Source organism: Anopheles cruzii, chromosome 2 (genome assembly GCF_943734635.1).
Source record: "Anopheles cruzii chromosome 2, idAnoCruzAS_RS32_06, whole genome shotgun sequence".
Classification (NCBI taxonomy): domain Eukaryota; kingdom Metazoa; phylum Arthropoda; class Insecta; order Diptera; family Culicidae; genus Anopheles; species Anopheles cruzii.
In genome coordinates, this window is record NC_069144.1 from 28,075,050 (window position 1) to 28,099,353 (window position 24,304).

General features: G+C 51.9%; 1 protein-coding gene across 1 annotated transcript in view; it reads right to left on the reverse strand.

Annotated features, from left to right (window-relative positions):
- LOC128277545 (optomotor-blind protein) overlaps nucleotides 1-24,304 on the reverse strand; it is a 114,939-nt gene that overhangs the window by 78,086 nt on the left and 12,549 nt on the right. Inside the window, exons 2-3 of the mRNA XM_053016019.1 lie at nucleotides 6,530-6,643; nucleotides 6,295-6,448 (exon numbers count right to left, since the gene is read on the reverse strand). Of these exons, the coding sequence (XP_052871979.1) occupies nucleotides 6,295-6,448; nucleotides 6,530-6,643 (268 nt within the window). The remainder of the gene's footprint in view (nucleotides 1-6,294; nucleotides 6,449-6,529; nucleotides 6,644-24,304) is intronic.

Genomic DNA, 24,304 nt, shown 5'->3' on the forward strand with positions numbered 1-24,304 from the left:
CCCCCCCCCCCCCCCCCCCCCCGCCGCAGACGTTATGATTGCCGGACCCCGCGAGCGAGGTTTGGCGAGTGTCCGGAATAAGCGATGAAGAAATTTGAACCTATTATAAATATGGACGGCTACCAGCGCCGAATGGCTAATGAGCGGTCCGGCACAAGACGACGGCGGACGGCGGACTCATCAAACGACGGTGACGACGACGACGACGGTTGACCCCACCGGCCCGGTCCCACTCCGGCCCGGGGCCATCAAAGGGTTGCGCCGGTTGGGAGTCCTTTACACACACTGCTCTGCTTTGATCCGAAAACGCCGGTGAAGCGAGGCGAGATCTAAGTCTCGATGACGACGACGCCGGCGACGACAAGTATTCTCACCGGACTGTCTTCTTGTTCGCCGCACACCGAAGGACACTCAAGTGGTATGTGGCCCGAAATTGGCCTCCTCCTCCGGGACCTCCCGGTCCCGGGATCTATTTCTGTCATTCAGGGGATCTACGCCAGATAAAAAGGACGGTGGCTACGGTGTGCTAACTATACGCTTCAGTGGAGCCAAAAACTGTGTGTCCTTGTGGACCGCTGCCCCCGCACACCCCGGACACACGTGTGTCCGTGTAACCGCGCTCGGTTCCGAGTTCGGAACCGACCAACACACTGTCGTTTGTTTGATTTCTCCGAAGAGAGGTGTATCTCCCGGCACTTGAAAGGGTAACCTAGTTCCAACAAACCACACGCACATGATGGGTGTCCTTTTTGAGGCGTCCCTTTCGCCACTACACCCGTGGCTAATTTTACGCGCTATCAAGCAAACCATCGTACGCTTCTAGAGTGCCAGCTAATAAGCCAGTAACCCGCAAGGATCCGCCAGTCCGGGTTTCAGGACCCGGGCTTTTGGTTCCGAACTGCCGTTACGCTCCAGCTCCCCCCGCCCGGGCCCTGTGTTCGATTGTTTCGAAGCGCCGGGCCGGGAGAATAAACATCAAACACTGTGCGATCAAGTGCAGTAGCTCCCGAGCGGCCCGTTAGAGGGTCCCGTGAACGTGAAGTCACCAAACAGTGACAGGAACGGGAAGAAAAAAATCGTTAAATCAAATTTACTTTCCCCCGGAATCCGGACGGTCTTGGTCTTTCGTCGGCGACCGCGGAGCTCGGCGCCCACGTGTTTGAGTTCGAGGAAGGTGACAAGTCAATATTGAAGTGCACCCATTACTCCGCGGTCCGGACGATGGGAAGCCGAGAAGCTGGGAATGCACACGCTGGGAATAATGTTACGGCAAATATGGATGCCGCCGTCGAGGTCGGGATTCACCCACCGCCCACGGCGTCCTGTTTATCTGTTTGCACAGCCCTAATGTACTTACCGAGACAGAGAGGGAGAGGTCACAACGAAATCTGGCCTGGAGTGTGTGACACTTTACACCTTCTGGCCCGGGGGGAGGGCGTCAAATATTACGTTTGAATAAGAAATACAAAAGGCAACGGCAGTCGGTAAAAATTGAGATCGTCGTACGCCGGTGACTTCATCGGGTGGGACATTTAAAGGACTCGCATCGGTACGTAGCGCTGCATCTCATTTGGCGGACTTGACGAAGAAGACTTCTGGCAGACTGGCACCTACAATCCTAAGCCGCAAGGATCGCTTACAAGGTCTTAATCTCTCGGTGGCCGCAGCTGCCGCTTCATCTCCCGACAGGAAGCAGATAACTCGGGAAGCATCTCGCCCTAATCCCGTGCCCACTTCATCGCACCGAATCAACGTCGACGTGCCATGAACTACAAAGGAAGCGCTCGCCCAACCCAAATGGTACGCCCAATCAAGGCGCTCTCTAGCCGATGTAATAGTTTCCCGACCAAAACCACGAACCACGGCCACTGCTCTCTTTTTGCTCGCCCTTTCCTTTCCAGTCTGTGGTTTTACGGGCCTTAGATCGGCACGATTAACCATCGGAAGACGCAAGCGCACCGGGTCGCCTTGGTAGTCTCCTTGCAAAACCAACCGACCGTTTAGCGACCGACCCGCTACCCCGGTCGAGAAAGCGTTCCGCAACGCAAAGCCAATTTCGAACGGCGCAAAAAGAAAGATGTAAGGACGCAGGATCCTCTTCGTGGACTCAATTACCGGGCCGTCTGCCAATTGTTCCGAAACGGTTCGAGAGCGGCGGCAAACTCTAGGAAAATCCCCCGTTCTCGGTGGACTCGGCTTTGGCAGAGTCGAGTGCCCGCCAACAATGGGATCAATGTCCAAATAATATTCCTAATTTTCTAAAACATCTCTCATTGTGTGTGTGTGTGCGCGCTGAGGCCCTTTTTGGCCCCGTCGAGTTCGGTGCGAATCCTGCGGCCCAGTGGCCCCCGTTTCGGAGTCGGAAGGATGGAGAGCAAACCAGAGCACCGCCAATCCGCCGGGAGCCGCCGCCGCCGCCGTTCAAGGAACGGGGTAGTACAAAGCTGCCGCTTTCGGCCTCCGTCCTGGTGGTGTTGGTTTTGCCCCTCTCGCTCGCCCCTGAAAAGGATCCTTTTTGGCTAGGATCGTACGAGTCCCGACGCCGGGAACCGGAGCCCGTGGCGCGGTAGCCGGGGCCACAGCGAGTCCCGAGTCCGATCCCGTATCCTGTCAGTCAACGAATCAGTCAACCGTTGAAATAGGCTCGCTCCGGAGGCTTTGCCGAGCCGGCCTTCCTTCTTGCTTTGGTCCTTCGGTCCCGATCGGATCGGTGTCGTCGAGGGCCAGGGGACCAAGGGCCAAACCGCGCGCTACAGATGTGCCGGTGTGTGCTTCTGTTTCCTCCTGTTGTTTTTTACGGTTTTCGTTTTCGGTTGGACCGACCGAACCTGGAGTCCACTCATGGTCCCGTGGTCCCACATTTAGATTCCCTATCAGGGATCTGAGGTATTGGATTAATGGCATGTCGAAATAATTTTCGAACAAGCGATTATCACCAAGCCGAGGCGGAGACGGGGCACCCAAACGGGAGATAACGTGGTCCCCGGGGGCAACCCTGAAACAGATACCCTTTCAGCTCGAAGGGTCGACCGCCCGTCAGCTGTCCTGCTCCTGACGCGCTGCTCCTGCCGCTGGTGGTTTGGTAATTGGGCACCCACGTCGAGCGTTCGCTTTTCACGTGCAATGAGTCGTGTCGTTCCGATCCGATCCAGCAGAGAGATGCGACAAACTCGCGGAGCCCACTTACACGCGCGGAACAATGCAATTGTTAGAAAATAAAAATAGTTAAAAAGCCCACAATCAATTGAAAACAATAAACTCCACCGCACCGCACCGCAAGTAAAAGGTTCTGGCCACGGGCGGGATGTAGAAGCATAAAGGAATCGCATTAGCAGCCACCAGGGCAGCACGGTCGGAGAGACAATTCAATCGGATCGGGATGGGACGGGAAAAGCCACGGTAGCCACTGAGGTGGGACTGCGAAGGTTGCCCGGGGGTCCACACACTTGCGAACTCCTTTCAGACGAGGCGAGGCCTATCTTCTTCTTCTTCCCAGCGCGCTCATCCCAAATTAATCCATCCATCAACGTGAAACTACTGCGCGGTGTGGTCGGCCTCAACATTACCGAAACCGGCCACCGGCTGGGGAAGCTGGGCGAAGCGGCACACGTCTTGATCATCGTCCATTATGTCCGGCACGTCTTTTGCGTTTCGCGCTGGACGAGCTTTTTGGAACTCCGATTCTACTTTGCCGATTCGTGTCCACTCGAATGTCTTGAGAGTTTTGGCGGGTCGGGCTTCATGATCCCAAAAATGTTGAAGTTTGGCCGAGTGATAGCATCGTTTTGCGGGTTAATACCAGACTGTACAATAAGTTGTAAACTTCAATAACAGAGGGCGTTGCTGCTAACCCAATTTTTTAGGTTAGGCTAAGGCTTATGGTTAAGGCTTAAGGCTTTAGAATCAGGTTATGCTGAAACCAGTACGTGTTTAGTCCAAAAACCGGCAAAAAAGATGCTAGCATCAGTTTTTTGTTTGTGGATTACTTGCAAGCTGTTAAAACAATAAATGCCGATTGTTATTGGAAATTTTTAGATCAGCATAAAATGAAGCAGAAGCAGAAAGTTCGTGAAAAAAGACCCGGTTTGCAGAAGAAAGAATCCTTTTTCTTCAGGACCATGCACCCTGTCACAAGAGTATTTTAACAATCGTAAAAATCCATAAAGTAAAGTTCAAATTGTTGGAACCTCCACCGTTTTCACCAGATTTGTCTCCTAGCGACTTCCATATGTTTCCAGACCTAAACAAATTCATGTGTAGAAAGCGTTTTTCATCCAATGATGAGGTCATAACAGCTGTGGAAGCGTATTTTGCAGGCCTTCTAGATTCTTATTTCTGGGTCCATCCCTTCATTCCATAAATTCATAAATTGGAATCTCGTTGGAACATGTGTATTAATGCTCAGGGAGACTATAATCAATAGTATCCTTGCCCAAAGCGTATTTCAAACCATAACACTGTGTTTTTGTTATCAAAGCCCAAAACTTATTGAACAACCTTTCTATATACAGGGTGTTCCATCATGACCCATACTATTGAAATGTTGAATAACTTCGCCACTTTTCAGCCGATTTTGACAAATCAGTCAACTTCTGAAACGTCGATCTATGCTGTCTTAGTTATGGATCAATTTACAGTCAAACAGCTGGCTAAAATTGTAGCGTTCTACATTAAAAATAATCGTTTAACTGTGAAAACTGTGCTTGCTTATTGTTGCTGAAATTCCTCTGACATCTTTTTGTGGGGCTATTTGAAGAGGTTTATGCCAGCCAACCGAAGACCATTGAAGAACTGAAAGCTAACATAACAGCGGAAATTGCTGCTATTACGTTGTCTATTACCGAAATGTTTTCAAATACTATGAAAACAAAATGCCCAAAACAGGGTTGCTTTTTGTGTGTTTCATGGAGGCTATCATTTGATCGATATTGTATTCGAAGTGAATTTTTAATAAACGGCATTCTATACTCCTCATAAATCTTGTTCATTGACCAAAATCGACTGACTGATCGAATTTAAATAGTATGGCTCGTGTTGGAACATCCTGTACAATATAAACCTTGACCTTGGAGGTCATGTTTTTGCTGAGAGCTAACAAGTTTATGACTCCACACGGTGTCCATACAGTCAAGAATCGGCACTTTCTGCCCAACACTTGAACTTCATAGTGTCCTGGAACGCTTGTTTACTCCCGGAGCCCGCGCTACGGGGGCCCCCGACAACAAAGTGGCCAAAAAGTTGACCATCGTAAAGTAAACACTATTAATTCACTTCTTTGTTGGCGAAAATCCCAGTGCGCCGATTATCGGTACAAATTAAAGCACATCAAATGCGGCCGAGGGATGCGGCATACAGTTCTTGAACCCGGCGGGTCGCCACGTGCGTGGACCAGTGTCAAACCCGTTTCATCTCGCCGCCACCGCCAAGGTTCGCGCTGATGCTCCTGGCGGGTCGTCAACGATTTATGGCGTACTATTTATTGATGGTAAACACAATTAAGCGTAGCATTCTGAGGCGATCCGGACGGCGATCCTCTAATCTCGTACAGTAGCTGATGCGCTCAATCTTGGGAAGAGAGGGACAAACAGAGAGGGAGAGGGAGGCCACAAAAAATTGTCGTCCCAAAGACGACGGCGGTCAACAATTGTTTACCATCAGCAAGCACCCTCGGCGCGGGTTTATCAATTGTCCGAGAGAGAGAGAGAGAGTGTCCTAGAACTTGCCCCTCGGTGCCCGCCATCAGTTGCCACACTGTGTTTTGCGTGCGTCGATTACACACCCGGCCTATTAAGCTAACACGGCGGTAACGGCAAGACTCCACAATGGGGTCCGTCCATCGCCACGAGGTTTCTAATGAGTCAACGGAGCGCAAAAAGCGGGAAAAAGATGGTCCCGCAACAATCTCCTTCCTCGCGGCAGTTAAGATGCGCAGATCCATTAGCCTGATGCGCGCAGCGGCTCAGCTGATTACTGGCGCGGCATCACTTCAAACGGCGCGACAAGTGCGACGACGACGACACGTCCCGACCCGACTCTTCTGTCGGGCTTCTGTTTGCTTGTAAAAGAAAGTTGTTAGACGCAGGCTCGACATCCACGAGTCGACGAGCCGAGTGACCTCATCAAATTAATGCCACCGCTCGTTGACCGGGCGCAGAAGAATTACTTGCCTGGCCGCAGGCACATTTACGTCAGGGGGACGGCAAATGATGCCCATTAACACGCGTCAATGTGCATTTGGCAGCTTCTGAATATATTCAACCAGACCAGATTTGGGGAGAAGGAGGCTCTACTTACAAATCCGTGCTTATCACTAATGTTGTTGGTGAGCTTCAGCTTGTGAAACGAGACCACCTTCTGCATCCACTGTTCGCCCGTCGACGGTGAGTCCGGGTGGATGTACATGCGCTTGGGCATTTCCGGGTCCGCCTTGCCCGCCACCATCCACCGGCTGGAAGTGTAGAAACGGGACGCACCGCGGTTAGTCGGGGCCGAGCGTAGACCAGGTCCGGTCCGGTGTGAAGAAACGTACCTATTGTGAAACTTGTACCGGTAGTCGTCGGCCGCCACAATGTCCAGCAGCAGGATGTACTTGGCTTTCGCGTCCAGACCCGACACCCGGAACTTCATCTGCGGAAACATTTGCCTGCGTGGAAAACCGGGCGAAAGAAGAACAAAGAATTCGGTTAGAATCGCCTGGAGACCACAAAACCCAAATTTTAAAGGCCAGTCCAGACGTAACGGTTTATCGCTACGATTTAGCGCTACGATTTGTCTGTGCGATTTTTCGTTGCAATCTGTGGAGCGTCCACACGCTACGATTTCATAACGATTTCATAACATCAACATGTCAAACCGCCATCAACACACGCACACATGTCTATCCACCATCAGCACACGCACATATGTATGGAAATTGGGCCGATATTAATACTCTTTTGCTCAGATCTTCTAGATCTGCGTCGATGATCGACAACGACCAAAATCGTTGCAATTTCGCTGTCCAGGCGCTGCGATTTGTCTGAACGATTTGTCTGCGCAGACAAATCGTAGTGATAAATCGTAGCTTAAAGCCCGGTCCATACGTTAGGATTTTACTGCTACTGCAGTCTGCGCAGATTATCGGATTGTAGCAATCTGTGGAGTGTCCACACGGTACGATTTCATTACGATTTGCGTCGCAAACCCGATACGTTGTGCTCTCTTATCGGTCTCAGTGGTCGAGGAAATGGCTTTTAAAGCGAAGCAACGGTAAAATTTCGATAAATTCCGTAAAGAACTCGCGCATCAACATGTCAACATGTCAAACCACCATCAGCACACGCACACATGTATGGAAGTCGTACGACTTTAATGCTCGCCTGCTTTAATTTTCTAAAACTGTGGTGATGGCCAACAACGACAAAAGTCGGTGCAATTTCGCTGTCCACACGTTACGATTTGTCTGTGCGATGAGATTGCACAGACTAAAGTAGTAGTCAAATCGTTGGAACGGGCTTAAGGCCGGTCCAGGCCTTAAGCTTCATAATTCTGATCAACACAAAATCGGGATCGCAATGACTGAACTCGCGAGGAGTCGGAAGGAATTTGGCCCGTCCGTCCGGACGGCGCCATTAGTGCCGGGGGTTCGTTGCCTGACGATGATGGCTCATCACTTCGGTAATTTACACCACTCGGGTGCACCCCTCAGCACACTTTTTGGGGTGGTTTTTATTTCAACCACCGGTCAGCCAATGGCGCTTGAGTTATGATAAGTGCGCGCCCGCTCGGAGAGCGGCCATTAAATCACGCACCCGGAACCGGTCAGGCGGCCCCCTGTACCGGTCAGGTGTCTATTGAATTTATTTTGCATTACTTGCACCACACCCCACGAAAAAGGAAACGGGGAACGGGCTCCATTTTCCCCGGGCTTCCGAGGCTCATAAAACTGCCGTCGGGGGGGTCAATCCGTTGGTCAACGGTTACGCGGGACTTACGCTTTGCTAGTCTTACACACTCGCCACACACCGTTCCCAACACCTTCGGGGTGGTGTTATCCACCGGACAAGATCTCGGTGGCGCTGGCGAGTGCCGCGGCCGGAGTACGATAGATCATTTCCCCGGGGGCCGCCTGGTTTTTTTGGTAACTAATCTTTCGGTGCCTTCGGGAAAACTCTCGGACTCGCGAAGCGTGTCTCGGACCTTCGACCGCCGTCTTTCGGAGCCATCGGGCCGGAACCGGAAGACCGGGCGGGTGTTGTCGAAAAATTTCAAAGTGAATATTTTAATTACGACGGGCGGGCGGGCGGCCGTATGGCGATAAAAATGGCTACCCAATCGCCGCAGAAAGAGACAACCACACGGGGCGGAGTGGTGCTGTGGGCCACGATTTTTCGTCCCAGTCTCGGGGTTGCGCTCTGTCCCGCTGAGTGGTTTTTATAGGTGTGGAAACTGCTGCCAGCCGCCTAGTTCGTGATAATCTTTTTGGGGCCCTGGCCGAGGCATACGAATGTGAGGTATTACGTCGGGTGGGTCGTAAATTATTGTGTCCCGCGTACGCCACTCGCCGAGCTGTCGAGTATAATCGCGTTCTGTTGTTTGTTTAATGAGCAACACACATACAGACAGACAGACAGACAGATCACGGATGCACCGGGTTGCTTCCGGTTCCTTCGACACACAACCGAAAAGTTGCCGAAAGAAGAAGAGTGAATAAAAGACTAGGATTTACTAGACCTAGACCCGGTTGGTCGGCCCCGGTCAGTTGGAACGCCAGACCCGGTTGGTCAGACGGACCGCGAGCCAACACCCGAAAAGGTAGGGGCTTTCTATCCACCACACCTGGGCTGGGAAAGTGGATGGCCGTTCCCATCCACGCCGGTTGTTCCGGTGGGTCTAGTTTTGGGTCTTAATTAAATTTGCCAAACAACCCTCCCGCTCCCCAGCGGTCCTGCTTTTAGGCGGCTTTCGCGGCTAAACGGTGCGCATGTTGTGCGCGGTTGCGTTGCGACTACAACACGACTGGGACTCAGGGAGGGCACATTAAAATGAAATGTTACCGTTCGAGGGCGCTTTCTAAGCAACGGCGGTTTTCCATTGGAGCCCTCCTTCTATCGCTGGGGCGATAACTTCTGGGCCCAGAACGACGGCGGCCCCGGTGGCTTGAGCAATAAATCACTGCGCGGGAGGAAACGGCGCGGGAGGGGACCCTGGCCGGATCCGGGACCACGGACGTAGAAAATTTAATTTACGCCTCCGATATGCGTGTTCTGATTAGACGGCTTTCAATCAATCACCGCTGCTGATCACTGCTAAATATCAGGTCCAAAAGTATAAAACCGTCTGATTGTGTAAACAGATGGCTCTAGCCTGTCAATCTGGTTTTCTTTATTATGCTAGTTTGGCAACACTGGCTTGTTTTGACATAAGGCAAATGAATTCATGTCGACAAATAAAATAATTTGCGACTTATCTTTGAAAAGGTTAGGCTTTGAAAGGTTAAAACTGCTTCAGAAGGCCTCCAAAAACTGTTCGGGGACGCTGAACTACGAGAACTTGTGGACGAAACTGACACCTAAACTAATTGTGTCCCAACACGTCATATCCCAACGTTTTAAGGCCCTGGGAAAGATCTAGAAGATTGGAAAGATTGGGTGCCACATGAACTGAAAGAAAGACAGCAGCAAAACAGAAAAACCATATGTGAAATTTTGCTCACCAGGTACAAGAGGAAGCCATTTCTCTATCAGATCTTGATTGAGGATGAAAAGTGTATTCATTTCGAGAATCTTACAACGAAAAAATCATGGGTCAGTCCGAAGAAAACCCATCAAGTTCGACTACAAAACCAGATCGATTCGACAAAAATACAATTCTGTGTGTCTGGTGAGACCAGACAGGTGTGGTGTACCACAAGTTCCATCGGGTGGGATCGGGTGATCGGGTTAATACCGATCAGATCGATTGGTTCCTTCCGATTATCATTCATTTTCATTCATGGGACACGTATTGGCTGAGCAACTCTTCGATTCCTACGAGGAAGTCGAAGATTGGATGACTATTTTTTTTTTTATGTTTAAAGTTGGTTCTTTATTAGACAAAATTGCTTGATTACATGAGAGTACAGAGATATTCCACATTGGGATTGCAGCTATTTGATAAGTCCAAGGACTTAAAATGATGAAATGAAAATGTTTTGATTTAAATCTGTTTAAATTATATGTTATGCCACGTGCTATTGAGTCATTTTTTTCTTACTTAACTACTTAACTACAACTTACAACTATTCCGCACCAAAAGCTTCAAATAATTAGCTCTCGAATTGTCGGATGGATGGAATTATTGCATCTTTTGATTGGGGCTTCTTTTAGTTTGTTAATTACGAACGATAGTCTATGCGCGCCAGCAAGTTTTAGGACAAGATTCGTTGGTGTTCTCCACTATAAATTAAGGATCATTGTGAGAATTTTATTCAATCTGATTTGTATTGACTGGAAGTTAGTTTTGGAGCATTTTGCCCACATATTGGATGACTAATTGGTTTGCTTCAAAAGACAAACAATTCTTTCGCCGTGGCATCCACAAATTACCAGAGATATGGGAAAAGTGTATATCTACCGATGGCAGATAGTTTGAATAAAATAGAGCTTTTTATTTCAATTTTTTTAAACATGTGATTTCTTGGAAAACTAATTCGATTTCATACTTTTAGATCTGGTATAAATATCTTCTAGTGATGCCTCGTTCCTGTAAGCAATACTAATGATCAACAAATGCTCCATTTTGTTGTCCACTTTGTCAGGGAATTAGAAAAAACCATTCTCACCTCAACCGAGCCGGAATCTCCACCGGCTGACCGGTTGGCCAACGACGCATTAAGCACGGCAAGCGGCAAAAAACATGACACTTGCCCCCCACCCCACACACTTGCACTGCGCACACCGCCGGACCCGACTCGGGGACCGGCGCTTTCAATTAGGCCGCAATTACGCCGGCTGTCTTATTAATATTTCCACGCCAGCCAGCAGTTTCGCATTATTATTCGCACTTTACGCCAACGCCAACAAATGGGCGACCATTCATAATTGAGCACCCGGCAGCCCCGGCGTTGCGTTCTGCATAAAAATGCATCCCTACCAGCGGCACGTAAGGAATCGTACGGCACCGGAAGCCGCCATCAGAACGGCCTTCTGTCGGCGCCTGGACAACTTTTTGGCGGAGGCTTTTTTAAATATTTAACATCGTCATTATGGCCCGACGGCCGTTTTGCGTGAGGTTCTGATCGCCAAACGTTGGTCTCGATACAAACCTCGGACATTCATGTTGGCCTCCTGTCATTCGTGTGCGTTCGCACAACTAGCGCAATCAACCGGCCGGTGGTTGAAAAAAAAAAAAACAAAACACTAATCTACACCCATTTATAACGAGATTAACACCAATCGGTGACCCATCAACACGCCGCGGCACGCCGACACGAGCGCTCGAGTTCCGGCGTCCAGTCGGCGGCGGTGACAAACCGGAACCGGTGGCTCCGGAGGCCGTGCCCGTGGCCACCTAATCTCTATCTCGCGTGATAAACCCAACTGCGCCCTTGTGCCCAGCTAAATTGTGAGGTAGAGTCACGGGCTCTGGGCCCACCCAAACGACGCCTGATATTGATGGATGGGTTACAAGCGCACCACGATGTTCAGCTGTTGAGCATTGCCCCGAACAGAGTCTTATGCTTTTATCACCGGCCCAGCGCACCACTTCCAGGAAGGTCGCGCACAGCGATAATAAAACGGAGAACATTAAAGTGCATTTCCTAGTAATGGTCCCCCGAAAAAAAAATAAACGGAGCAACGGAAGCAACCGGGAGATGTTGTCCTTCCCGGGCCCGTAAGACGCAGGCCGATGCACCGGGCCGACGACGGCGACGTAAATCACTGTTAATGAGATGATGATAGCGTGGACACGATTGTCACGCAAGTGCGCTCGCCTCGGGCAGTAAAAAAGGCGAGAGAGAAAAAAACGCCTGCCACGACCGCGATCTGACAGCCGCGGACTCGGTGACAGCTTGATCGCGCACACGCACCGGGCCGTCAACAGCGGCCATCGCGACACACGTTTGACAGTCATCGGACGATCCGGAGCCGGGGCCATCGGACACACTCTAATTGGAGCGCAATCATCGATCGTGCAAACTGCTGCCGAGACCACCGACCAGAGACAGGCTGTCTATTTTGCACTCCAGCCCGTGGCCGCTGTAATCTGGCGTGTCGAGGTCATCGGTTGGGAGCTCGGAGCGCTTGACAAGTCGCGGTCGCGGCTGATAGTGGCCACCCCGAAGGCCAAATCAGCCCACACAAAAAAATACCCGGTCCGGCCCGGTCCGGAGTGACAAACCACCGATCATCGGGGCGACATCAATCCGACGATGCCGCGGTTTGTCAACCCGCGCTGATCCGCGGATCCTCATCCCGAACGCAAATTCCGTGCGCCTTTCGGTTGATAAGTCGCACCGGGGGGGGAGGTGGCCAGGAAGGAGGCACGGAACTACTGCACGGTAGCCGACCTGCGGCTTCTGTGATGCGCATGAAGCGACTGATTACGACGGATGGGAGGCCGATTAGGGGTCCGAAAAAAGACTCGGAAGAACACCGAAATTCGATTTTTTAGGCTCTCCGAAGCAACAACATAAATTTACGAGCTCCACAGCCGCATACAAACCGACCCGCTGTCGTCGGTCTTGTTAATTAGGTATATGGGTCAAAAAGTAATGAAGCTGCATTTTTAATCCATAATTTAAGATGCTTTTTTCGCACGCCAATGTGCTGTGTTATCATCGGAAGGCTTCTCTGTAGATTCTTTTTCGGAACATTTTCAAAATACTTTCAGCCATAAATACTAACAAATCGAAAGGTTTTTAGCTAACGGCCAACTTTTTGAAAACCTTTTGAAAGAACTTTAATTAGCTTACTTACTTTAGAACTTACTTTATCTCTAGCTGTAATAGACGATCATTTATATACCGGGTGTTCCATCACGATCCAACTATTTAAATGTTGAATAACTCCGCTATTTATTGATCGATTATAACAAATTAGCCAGATTTTGAAACTTCAGTCTATGCCATTTTACTTATAGATCAATTTATGGTCAAATGGGCTGAAATTGTAGCTCTACATTGAAAATAATCGTTCAACTGTGAAAACTGTGAAAACTGTGCGTGTTTGTGTGGCTATTTGAAGAGTAAGACGGAAATGCTTATGCCATCCATCCGAAGACGATTGAAAAACTGAAAGCTAACATCACAGAAATGGCTGCTAAATATTACGTTGTCTATTACCGAAATGTTGTCAAATACAATGAAAAATGCCCGAAACAGGGTCGCTTATTGTGTGTCTAATGGAGGCGATCATTTGATCGATTTTGTATTTTGAGTGAAATGTTAATAAACTGCATTCTTTACCTCAAATAAATCTTGTTCAATTGTTAAAATTGACTGATACATAGTGGAGTTATTCAACATTTTAATAGTTGGATTGTGATGGAACACCCTGGATGGAACAGTAGAGTTTGATGGAAAATTCTGATGACGAAAATTATGCCTCGGATTATAATGGGAAAATTAAGCAAAAACGACTGATCGTATAAATAGACGAGAAACATGAGACAAACGAAGACGATGTTACATTCCAGAGCCATCAAAAGTAAATGTTAAAAAACTGTTGCCCAACTCGGGATCCTCCTTCGGAAGAACCCTTTTCCGAATCAAACTTTCGTCAATCAACCAAACGCAGGCAAGGTCACGGTCTGCAGGCAGATGCAGGACCGCCCAACGGCCACCTCCTCAACAGCCCTAACCCTCCCCCTGGGCCCAGCCCGTTCGCTAAACGATTAAAAAGAGGTTAAAGCACGATCGAACGCCCGAAACGACCAAAAAGAGGCGAAGAATTGGCGAAAGAAAATCGTGACATGAATACTTCATAATTTGTAATGTTTGCTTAACCCGCAACCCGACCCGCAACCCGGCCGGGTGGAGCTGGCCGCCGTAGCTTCCCCCCCGCCCCGCGGGCAACATTGGTGGTGGTCGTTTACGACCACCGAGCAAATTACAAACTTCTGGTCCATATTCCCGGCCGGGGCTGGTCTGGTCGTGTCCGTCTCGCAAATGAGCCGGGCAGGCTTCGACGAACCTCCACCAAATTAGAGGCCCCAAGAGGCCCTTGGGGCATACACCGGTGGGGACGGGCAGGGTGGCAGGGAGCTGCAGAAGCCCGTCATCGCGGAGCCACCTCGGCGATCGGATACCGCGCAGGTATTTGCTGGTTCCCTGGGAGAGACCCCCGGTGAAGATCGCTGACCGTCGCCGGCCCCGGCGTGGAGTGTGGCAGGGTGGCAGGTTTAGCGCCACGATCATCGTTGCAGGCACACTCGCGTCGTCGTGCGCTTCCTTCCTTGCAGGATCCCGTCCCGTCCCAAGCGACGAAGGCGATCGCGGTAAACGCTCCGAACGTCTATATCGCGCGAAAGGGCGCAGGGCCAGCTTTACGACCCCCAGCCGTCATGCTGGTGGTGCTGGTGGTGATGACGACGACGATGATGGCCGTTCCCTTGCCTCGCCTGCCTCGGGACGCGATGATAATGATGTATTTAAATAAAACAATTTGAATTATTCCACTCGCCACGGCTTAGGCTAAATGGCCGAGCGAAGGGGCGGGTAGGTCCTAGAGTCCGGCCGATCCCCGCGCGAAGCGAGCGAGGAAAATGAGAAATCACTCAATCGCGATCAGTAAGGCGCCAGCCCAACGGCTACGCTCTCAGGCGCGTCGTCGGCGTCGTCACGACTTGGCCGGCGACTTCCGGCTGGATGGTGGAGAAGGGCGGCCAATCCGGAGAAAGGTTACGGGGCGAGGTCGGAGACCGCCTGAACCGGAGAGATGAACCGTTGACTGAGCAAATGAATGAATTGAGTCCGGCTGATGAGCCCGGCTTCGAGTGATTGTCGCGCCCGATCTGTTAAAGCCGATCTGTTTGGCAAGGTCTTTGGGAAGGTAAACATCACTTAAACACTTCCTTTTGTTCCCAGCGGACCCCCCGCCGGTTATGAGGGCAGCCGATGTCGGGAGGTTTCATCCATCCCGCGTCTAAATCTCACCCGGGTCATTAGGAAAGTAAACAAGCCGGGTCTGGGACCTCCAGGAGCAGCCAGGCCATCCGATGGCAGGCAGAGTCTGCCGCCAGCCGAAATCAATTTGAAGCAATCTTCCTGAGGAACCATACAGGGCCTCCCCCCCCTCTCTCTCTCTCTCTCTCTCTCTCTCTCGGTCTGTCTGTCCGGTGCGTCCATCCTAATCGATCCATCTTCGGCCCGATGGCCCGACCAGGATTGAGAATATCCCGGGAGCCGATCCGGGCGGGCGGGATGCCGCGGGATGAGGGGGGGGACGCTGCACGCTGGAGCCAGTCCAGTCATTATCACCATCTGCCCCGAGGGTCTCAATCTTCTCGAACCTCTTCTCGTCGTCGTGCAGAGGAGAAAACACGAAAAAATGACTCCACAACCTCAGCCGGGTCCGAACCCCGGCCGAGTGGTGGTGGCCCTCAGAACCCCTCCCGTGGGGCCCACCCCTTCCCGTACCCGTCCCGGGGGGGGGCCCCCTCCCGCGACCCGTGCAAAGAAAAAAAGGGGCATGTGATTAACGCGCCTCGACGCCCTCTGTCAGCGCGCAGCGCGGACGGCCGAAGGGACGACGCCCCTTCCGGTTCGGGGCGCAGGACTCCACACTGCACTGCAGGGATGATTAACTGCGCCTGCCCCGCTTTGGCTCTGGCTGGCTGGCTGGCTGGCTGGCTGGCGTCGCGATTCTGACCACCGCGAATCATAATTCGTGAAACGGCCGGCTCGCCGGCGGGCGCCGGAATTGGGTCGAGGTGAGAATTGGACGGCAACCAGGATGCGATGCCTGGCCGGCGATGATGGGTGGGATGATAATACCACCACCACCGGTCGGTTGTTTGCTTTGCCTCGGCGTTACGCTCTCCGCCCCGTGGTCCTCGTCCGGAGGGCGTCCTCGTCGTCCTCGTCGTCTGACTCTCTTGTTTGGGTTATTGTTATTGGCAGTAATGCTGATATAGTTATTATAGGTTATGAATATGCATGCTCCGCTGTCTGGTAGCGTTTTTGCCCGTTTGCGTCGCTCCCGCCTCCCTGTCGCTGCGCGGCGATTATTTTCCACATTTTTCGCTCGGCTTTTTTGTGGAAATTTTCGGTCCTTGCGTCTCTTTGAGACGCGCGATGTCCCCCCATTTGGAAAGGACATTCGAAATTGATTTCGAGGGGACAAAGGTAAGGAGGGTTCGGTGGAGGTCCCTCGCTCCTTTTGCGCATTCCACGCGCGCGCGGTGCACTGATGGACCCGGGCCATCGTAATAATCGTCGGCCGGCCCGGGATAGGGACACGCGATCGGAAAAAGATTTGCGCTTTCGATACACACACACACAGTGATGCCTTCGGATGCCTTTTGGGGGGGGCTGGGGTTTGGCGAGAAATTACACGTTCGCACGGGTTCGGTCCATCCGCGCGCCCATCATTAGTGGGGTGTGAATTTGGCGATTGTTTGTTTTAGCATAAATTCGCATAAAATTGCTCCGGTGTCTTTGGGCATGGGGCCAAAATAATGTAGCAGAATGTAAATGCAGCGCCTGGCTGCTCGCTCGAAAGGCAGCTGAAGCGACAAGAGGACGAACACACCAATTACCACGGCCATCAGCAGTAGGTCAGCGCGCACGGCATTTCTTGGCGCCAAACACACACGCTCCTGTGAAGCAAATCGTGACGGTTCTCATTTAAATAAATTAACCATCATTGATCCACCGGGAAGGGAAGCACCAAACTCGGGGTCTGCGAGCCAATTTAATTCATAATTTACGATCACCACCACCGAAGCAGATCGGGCACTCCGGTGGAAGTGATTGATTTACAGATTCAAGCGCCTCCGGCCTCAGCACGCAACAGATGCCAAACCGGGTCCCGGACCGGGAATCCGGGGAAGTCAAGCAAATTTCCCGTTCAAACCCGAAAATTAGCGGCCCGACTCGGGTGCGTGTGTCGCCGGAAGTCTTGCTTTGTCAAGCCTTCGATCGATCGTCAGCGATGGACGCCACGCCACGCCACGGTACGCGATACATAATTTTGCCAGCTGGTGAGCCAAGATTTATGGTACGGCCCTTTTCGCCCGTACACTAATTATCTGGCGTCACATCGCATCGCAAAGCCGAATGAAGACTTCACTAGAACCTGATTCCAGACGCAGCGTAGAGCTGCCTCCCCAGTGCCTGAACCTTGAATCGCCTTGCTGTCGCTTAAAAGTGATCAACAAGTCCGTGGGTAAGTTGAGGATCACACCCAATAGGGAGACCGCAAATTGCAAAGCAATTTTAAAATAAATTAAAAAAACGACACATTTAAAAATTTACGGTCGATCGATCAGAAGATCATCAAACACGGCCACCGGTCAGTGACCGTCTAAATTAGTCAATATCTGAAATTGGCGCACGCATCGAAAGGAGGCTGCCCGATTCAATTAAAAGCAGCGACAACAACGACTAGCAAGCGACGAACGCGCCCGGGCCAGGGATGGCTTATTAATCTCAATTTTTCTTCATCTCTAATTGAAACAGCGTTCATTAAAATTGCTAACCACAAGCGGCCAATAACAAGCGCCAGAAAAAAAACCGAAACAACCAGACCCGAGTCCCGGAGTCGTCAATCGGCCGTCTCAAATAAATTTATGATCAATATGCTAATGTTTCAATCGGCCCATCGGCCGCAGAGTACGGCGCGGGCGCCGGGGCTTACCAGGGCTTACACAAACGCTTACCTGCCAACCGGCCAACATGAAATAAAAAAAGGACGGCCGAATGGAATGGCAACGATCGACTCCCCTATCAGCTGGCGCAATTTGTTGTGTGCGGCGCTGTGTGCGGCTGCGGGAATCCTGGCCACGCGGCCACCAAAAATGTAGTCAAAATGTAATAAACGAGTAGCCGAGCACCCGCCGAGCCAAGGGTCCTTGGTCCTTGCGTAGGGTCTTCCGCCGCAGCATGATCGGCGGGTCCAATTGGGTGAAAAAATAAAACACAAGATAACAAGCTGACCGACCGAGCGCACCCCGGGAAGGCTTTGAAAGTGGTGGGAATGGACATGGGAAAGGACATAAAAACGCCGGCAGCGGCAGCGGCAGGGGCGCAAGCTGACAGGCCGAACGACGGCCAGGCCGATGCGATGACGACGGCGACAGGTGCACCACCACCAACCTATAGTCGGAGAGGGCCCCGCAGACGGCCGCCGTCTGTGCGTTGACATCTGTGGGCCCCTACCCCCCTCCCACGTGCAGTGCCCCTGGCCGGGCCGGACCCGGAAGGGGCTCGGATTAATGTCTATCGGATTCGGCGGAGTTTTGGAATAATTTTTTAAACAAATAACATAATTTGAGTATTATAAATTATCGTTGATAGGTTTGAGCTTTTTTTGTCCCGGAGCTCGGCCCGGGTCCGACTCCTCATGCCCCGCGCTCTCTCTCCCGTTCTCTCTCTTTCATTCTTTCGCTTTGCCTTCTTATTGCTACTCTTCGTCGCACACATGTGAACGATTTTCCCAAATTTAAGGTCCCGGTTTAATGTGTTTTTAGTTTTCGTCGTTTTACGTTCGCTTCCGTTTCGGCCGGCTTCGGCCTCTTCTTCGGCTACGGCGGAACCAAACCAGTTCTGGTGCGTGGTAAGCATGTAAGCCCTCTCCCCGAACAGCCGATTTATCATTCCCTCATCATCAGCATCATCATCATCGCATCGCATCATCGGCGCGGGACGTGCTGGATAATATTAATAATTTATTTAACAGTAATTTATCACAATTTGCTAAAGAAACTACAATGAGGAAGGATGCGATCATCGATCTGACCGATAGGATCGCGCGCCCGATCGCGGCGATAAGTGCAAAGCCAAACAAGGACACCTCATCTTATCGGGTGTTTTTTTCGCCCCAAACAGGATTTGCGAGCGAGCGTTGTGTGTCTTAATCGTCGCGGGAATTTAGATAAGGTCCTGTGGCCCCGGTGTGGCAGATGGCGCGCCCGTACTGGGAGGTCTGTTGCGCGTGTGCGCGTGCGCGCGCCCTTTCTCTCCTGCCATCCTGCCGCCGCCGCTCCTCCACACGGCCCATTATCCACGTCAAGTCAACGTCGGTCGACGTGCGGAAATTCGATCAATTAAAATTTTAAAACATTATTCCACACACACGCCAGCCAGGCAGCGGCAGCAGCAGGACCCCGAGAGAAGGACGCCCCGAAAAAAAGGAACGAGGCTCACGCCGAGGCCGAGCCGAAGAAGTTAATTAGCTTATGGCGGGCGATCGCCGCCGTGTGGTTCGTGTCTTCGTGTCGGTATTGCCAACATAATCTTTCGCGTTCGGCTCATTAATTCCCGCGGCCACTGGGTGGAAGGAGCTTTTAATTGCCCCTCCCGACCGCCCGGCCCGATCGACGACCGTTTGACGGTTATCTTAATGCAAAATGCGTACGCGCGCTGTCGTTGTTTTGCAGCGCACGGCACATGTCCTGCATTCGTAATAATAACCAGGGGGAGACCGCAGGACATTCGCGTCGCGTCGTCGTCGTCGTTGGGAATCAAACCCCCCAAACAACCCGGTGGTGGTTCTTGGTGCCAATAAATTATCTTCCGCACCGCGCTACAGACCAGCTGAAGTCGTAATTGCTGTTGCGAAAGGTGTGTGTGTTTGTTGATCCTCGGCTCGGGGGCTGATCGATGATCGATCGGGACGCAAATTGAATTGCTCAATTATCACCGCCGTCGATTGTTTCGCGCAAATTAAGTCATAAAACAAATGTGTGCTAAATGAACGCCCGAGATTAATCCGCAAGCAGTTAAACACACATCGTACTCGCAATTGGAACATCCGCTTAGCATAGATTTTCCCCACCCGGGCCAGTTAGCTGTCATTATCGTCTGCCGGCACCGTACCGAACCTGCAGCAGTATGCAATTAATCAGCCACCTAATGGGCCATTAAAATGCGAACCAACCTGACAAATCCCCGTCGTGCAGTCGAAGATGCGTCTGCCGTAGTCGAAGATAAAATCCCAGATCCCAGTCGGTCGGTGCCCGTGTCTTATCAGACCCCGGCCTGGCCGGGTTCCACAGCGCCACGGGCAGCATAAAAAACCACCTCAACAACTATTCATTTACACTCTCAACACCTCGTCGCGGACGACAGCACGCAATGCATCGATAAAAAAATGAACCCAGGAGAACCCGCACATGGCTCGGTGTGTTCGTAAGATTTAATGATGTTCAAGCTTTGTGGGCACTCCGTGTTCGGTTTTCCCAGCTCGGGACACCGGGTTTTCCTCGAAAGGCAATGGAAATCTCCGGTTCTCTGTGCTCTCTGTCTGTGCTGTCTGTTTTATCACCCTTTTTTTCCCGAGGCCCTTTCATAATTTTCGCAACATAAAAGGGCATTGCGCATATGCACTGACCGAATAAAGCCCGTGCCGTGGGTCTCTGGGTGGAAAAAAGGGGGCCCAGCGCACCCAGGCATCGAGCGGTGGGCTTAATCATTTATTTATGCTGAGCTGACACCAACCGGGACAGCCCGATCCGGTCCGAGGTCCGAGGCACCGCGCTCCAGCACTGACTTCAATAAAGTGTTGATAAATTGTAAAATTACATAGCGCAGTAAGTGTGTGTGTGTGTGTGTGTGGTGATTTTGCCACACACTCCTCCAGGCCTGGCACCGGGGCCCGGGGCGTAATTGGCGAGCCCTGTGTCAACGGAAAATGGTCCGGGGCCTGCCCCAGAGCCCCGGGTCGGGTTGGCCGGCTTCCGATGAGGCGGTCCGGCGGTCCGAAACATCATCATTATCGTTATGAGTGGTCGTATGAGGGCAGGGCAAAAGGGGCCCAGGGTGGTGTCGGCCCAAGGGCATCGCGAATCGCGTCGCGTCGCGTGGCTCCCCGGCGGCCCGTGGTCAACGCGCGCAATCCATTTATGGAATGGAAATCAACCGGCTCGGCCCAAGGTAGCTCGGCTCGGCTCGGTCTACTCCTGTCTGTCACCACGCGTTCCCCCCCCCCCCCCCCGCGTGTGGCCAAAGGGTGTAAAAGAATCTTTTTTCCCCGTCTGGTCTGGCCACTCGAGACGGCTTCCCACAAGGCATCTCACAAGGATTGCTTTATTTATTTGCCTCCTGGGACGCAACGCAACATTAATTGTCCCGACCGACCGATCCGAATTGGGGACCGCGAAGCAGCCTAATCTCTTAATGGCGTCCCAGGAGGTTTGCATCCGCATCCGAAGAGATACCCGGCGTAATCGCAATCCCAACTCATTACCAAACTTTTCCGAGAACCATCCGATTATCGTAACGCAAGTTCCCGGTGAGTCGCTCTCATCGCCGTCTCCTCATCCGCTTTGGACGTCAACATCTCGATCTCGATGATGAGTTACAGCCATCCGGGCTGGTCGGTCGGCCGGATTAATCAGCATCAGGCTGGGGAAATTCACCGCATTTTTTCAAATGCCGATCCGATCGGCAATATTTCAACCATCCTGGGGCTGCTAATCCTGGCGACGATAAACATAAATTAATCTGCGTCGGCCGTGCATATTAGGTGGCCGGTGGCCATAAAAATAAATCGCACACGGGGCAACCGGGACACGAACCGGTAGTCGCGGTGGTCACGAGGAAATAAATCTAGCGCCGTCGTCTAGCGTCCAGCTACTGACTGCGGCTCCGGGGGGAAAAAAAAAGTTATGATTTCCTTCCCGTTGCGTCCAGAGTGCGCCTAGTGCGCCGGCCGGAGTGCCGGAGTGCCTATGTTGCGAGCAAATTGAGCACAGGGTGAGACACCATAACTCGCGGTCGGTTCTCGGTTAATTAACGGGGGGGATGCTGATCATTATCAACATTTTTGACTCAACGTTCATTCAATCCTGCAGCCAATCCTGCAGTCGGTCTCGGTAGTAGGTGGTGTAAATAACTGGCCAAAATTCGCCCTCTCTCTCTCTCGCGCTGCCGATCCTTCGGTGTGGCTTCGGCGGTGGGCTCCAATTGAATGATTATTACTTGTCTTTCGCTCGCTTTTCGCTGTCTTTCTCTCGCTCCACGGCTTACCACCCCAACCTGGTGGGGCGAAGGGATCGATGAAAAATGACGATTATTAGCTGTGGGGTATTCATGTTCCATGTCCCGGATCGCCGGACACGGAGCGATCGCCGAAACAATCCGGTCCGGTTGTGTGGTCTCGATCGCTTTCTGGCGCCTTCCCCTGTCCTTTGCTCACTCTCGCTCACTTTCGGCCTCTGCCTTTCGGTCCACTCGTTCGCCTTCGGATCGGAGCCCCATTTTGGCTCTTCTTTGGGACCGGAGGTACGGGCAGTATCCGGGGTCCAGTGGCGCGCCCACGTTGGGGCCGCCGTTCAATGAATTTGCATCCTCAAAACGTCGGTCGGTGAGACGATTTTTCCTATCAACTAAAACCTCGGGCCGGTTGGAGAAATTGCGCACAACATCGTCATCCCCGTGTGTGTGTGTGTGCTTGTCCCGAGCTGATCCTACTGAGCCAACATCTTGAAGGGGGTCGATCCATTGAGAAACAGAAACGAGGTAAGAAGCGAACGCAAACACAAAAAAGGTCCGAGAGCGCGCGCCCAACGGTCACTCCGTCGTCTGGCCCGCGCCGATCATGGTGTCAGCGACGATGTCGATGACGATGACGATGATGATGATGATATTATGCGCGGTATAACAAGCGTCCGTCCCCGCAGCAGAAGGTGATAACTAGCGAAAACGAGAACGAAAGCTCGTTCGGGGCCCGCGATCCTTCGAAGGTGAGACAGAACCGAAGGCAACAGAAAGAGGGCCCCCCTGGCCCCCTTCGTCCGGGGTAATAACACGCTCGCTCCTCGGGTGGCACTCGCCTCGCCTCGCCTGCCCTCGGGCCGGTGGTGGAAGATATATTTTTGAAATATAAACAAAACACCATGAAACGTGTAATTATGATCTCAACAGTCAGGCACCCAATATTAATAACGATAATGGAAGGTTTGCTCTGGCTTCGCCCGACCCCCCGTTCCGTTCGGGTCCTCCGTTTTGCGCCCGTTGGCGCTCGTTTGGGACCGAGACCGAGCTCACTTACAGCTCCGTCTGCCAGGGGGTCCCTTCGACCGATTGAACCGGCTGGCCGAGACCATTTTTTCGGGCTCGTTCGGACCGTTGCGGTTCTGCGGTGCACGGCCACCACGTAAAGCCCCCCTCGGGTGGCCCACAAATTCCTTGTGCAACGCCACCGTTCTTCGCTTTTTCGGGGTCCGTTTCTTCCTCGTAGGACGTCTCACCGTGTCCGTGCGCTGGGTGTTCGGGGCCCGAACGGTGCGCCTGCAGCGATTTTTGGCGTCCCAGGACGTCGTTGGGGACGTGGGTCCGAGAGAGAGAGAGAGAGAGAGAGCATAACATGCCAATTTCGTGGTGCTAATAAGATGGAATGAGATTGTGCCAATAAATTTTGTTTGCTCTGCTTACGCCCCCCAAATCGATAGCTGTCTCCTGTGTGTGTGTGTGTGTGTGTGTGTGTGTATTGCTTCTAATTTTGGGTTTGCTGCCCTTTTTGGCCAAACAGGGCCTTGTTTGTTTGCCCTCGACTTGCCCGATCTTTTCTCGGGCGCCTTCATTATGGGATCACATCTTCAATTTGTTGTTGGGGTCTCGTGACTCTGAACCTGGACAACTCAATAATTGGGGATGCAAACCAGCCAGCCAGCAAAACACAGCCTTCGGAGAGAGTTCAGACCATCCTGTCGCCTGTCGCTCTCTAATGACCCTTTTAAACACCGGTCGAAATGGTCAATACATTAATCGAAATATAATAATAGTAATGATAAAATATAATAATTAAATAAACTACGGTACAACACAATTACACCTACACCGCGTGTGCCCGGAAATGCCTTCCGGGTGGGGGCCTGCGTGTGGCGGAACTAAACTACCATTTAGCTTGCCTCGGACGAACGATCATTACCCGGGGGCTCGTGAAATTATGACTCCTGTCGACCACTTCATTTTGTGGAGATCGATTTTTTTATCGCTCTCCCGTCCCTACAGCGGCAACTACCGAGAGCAGCTGTGTTGCTCGAGGTTCGATTGCCGATAGGGTTGACAGGAGCCACCAAGAAGGGTTGCGGTTAGCGGCGGGACAACATGGACAACAATGTAACCGTATCATCTGACGCCTCTGAATGCGAAAATAGCGCCTGCAATTATCCCCAATGC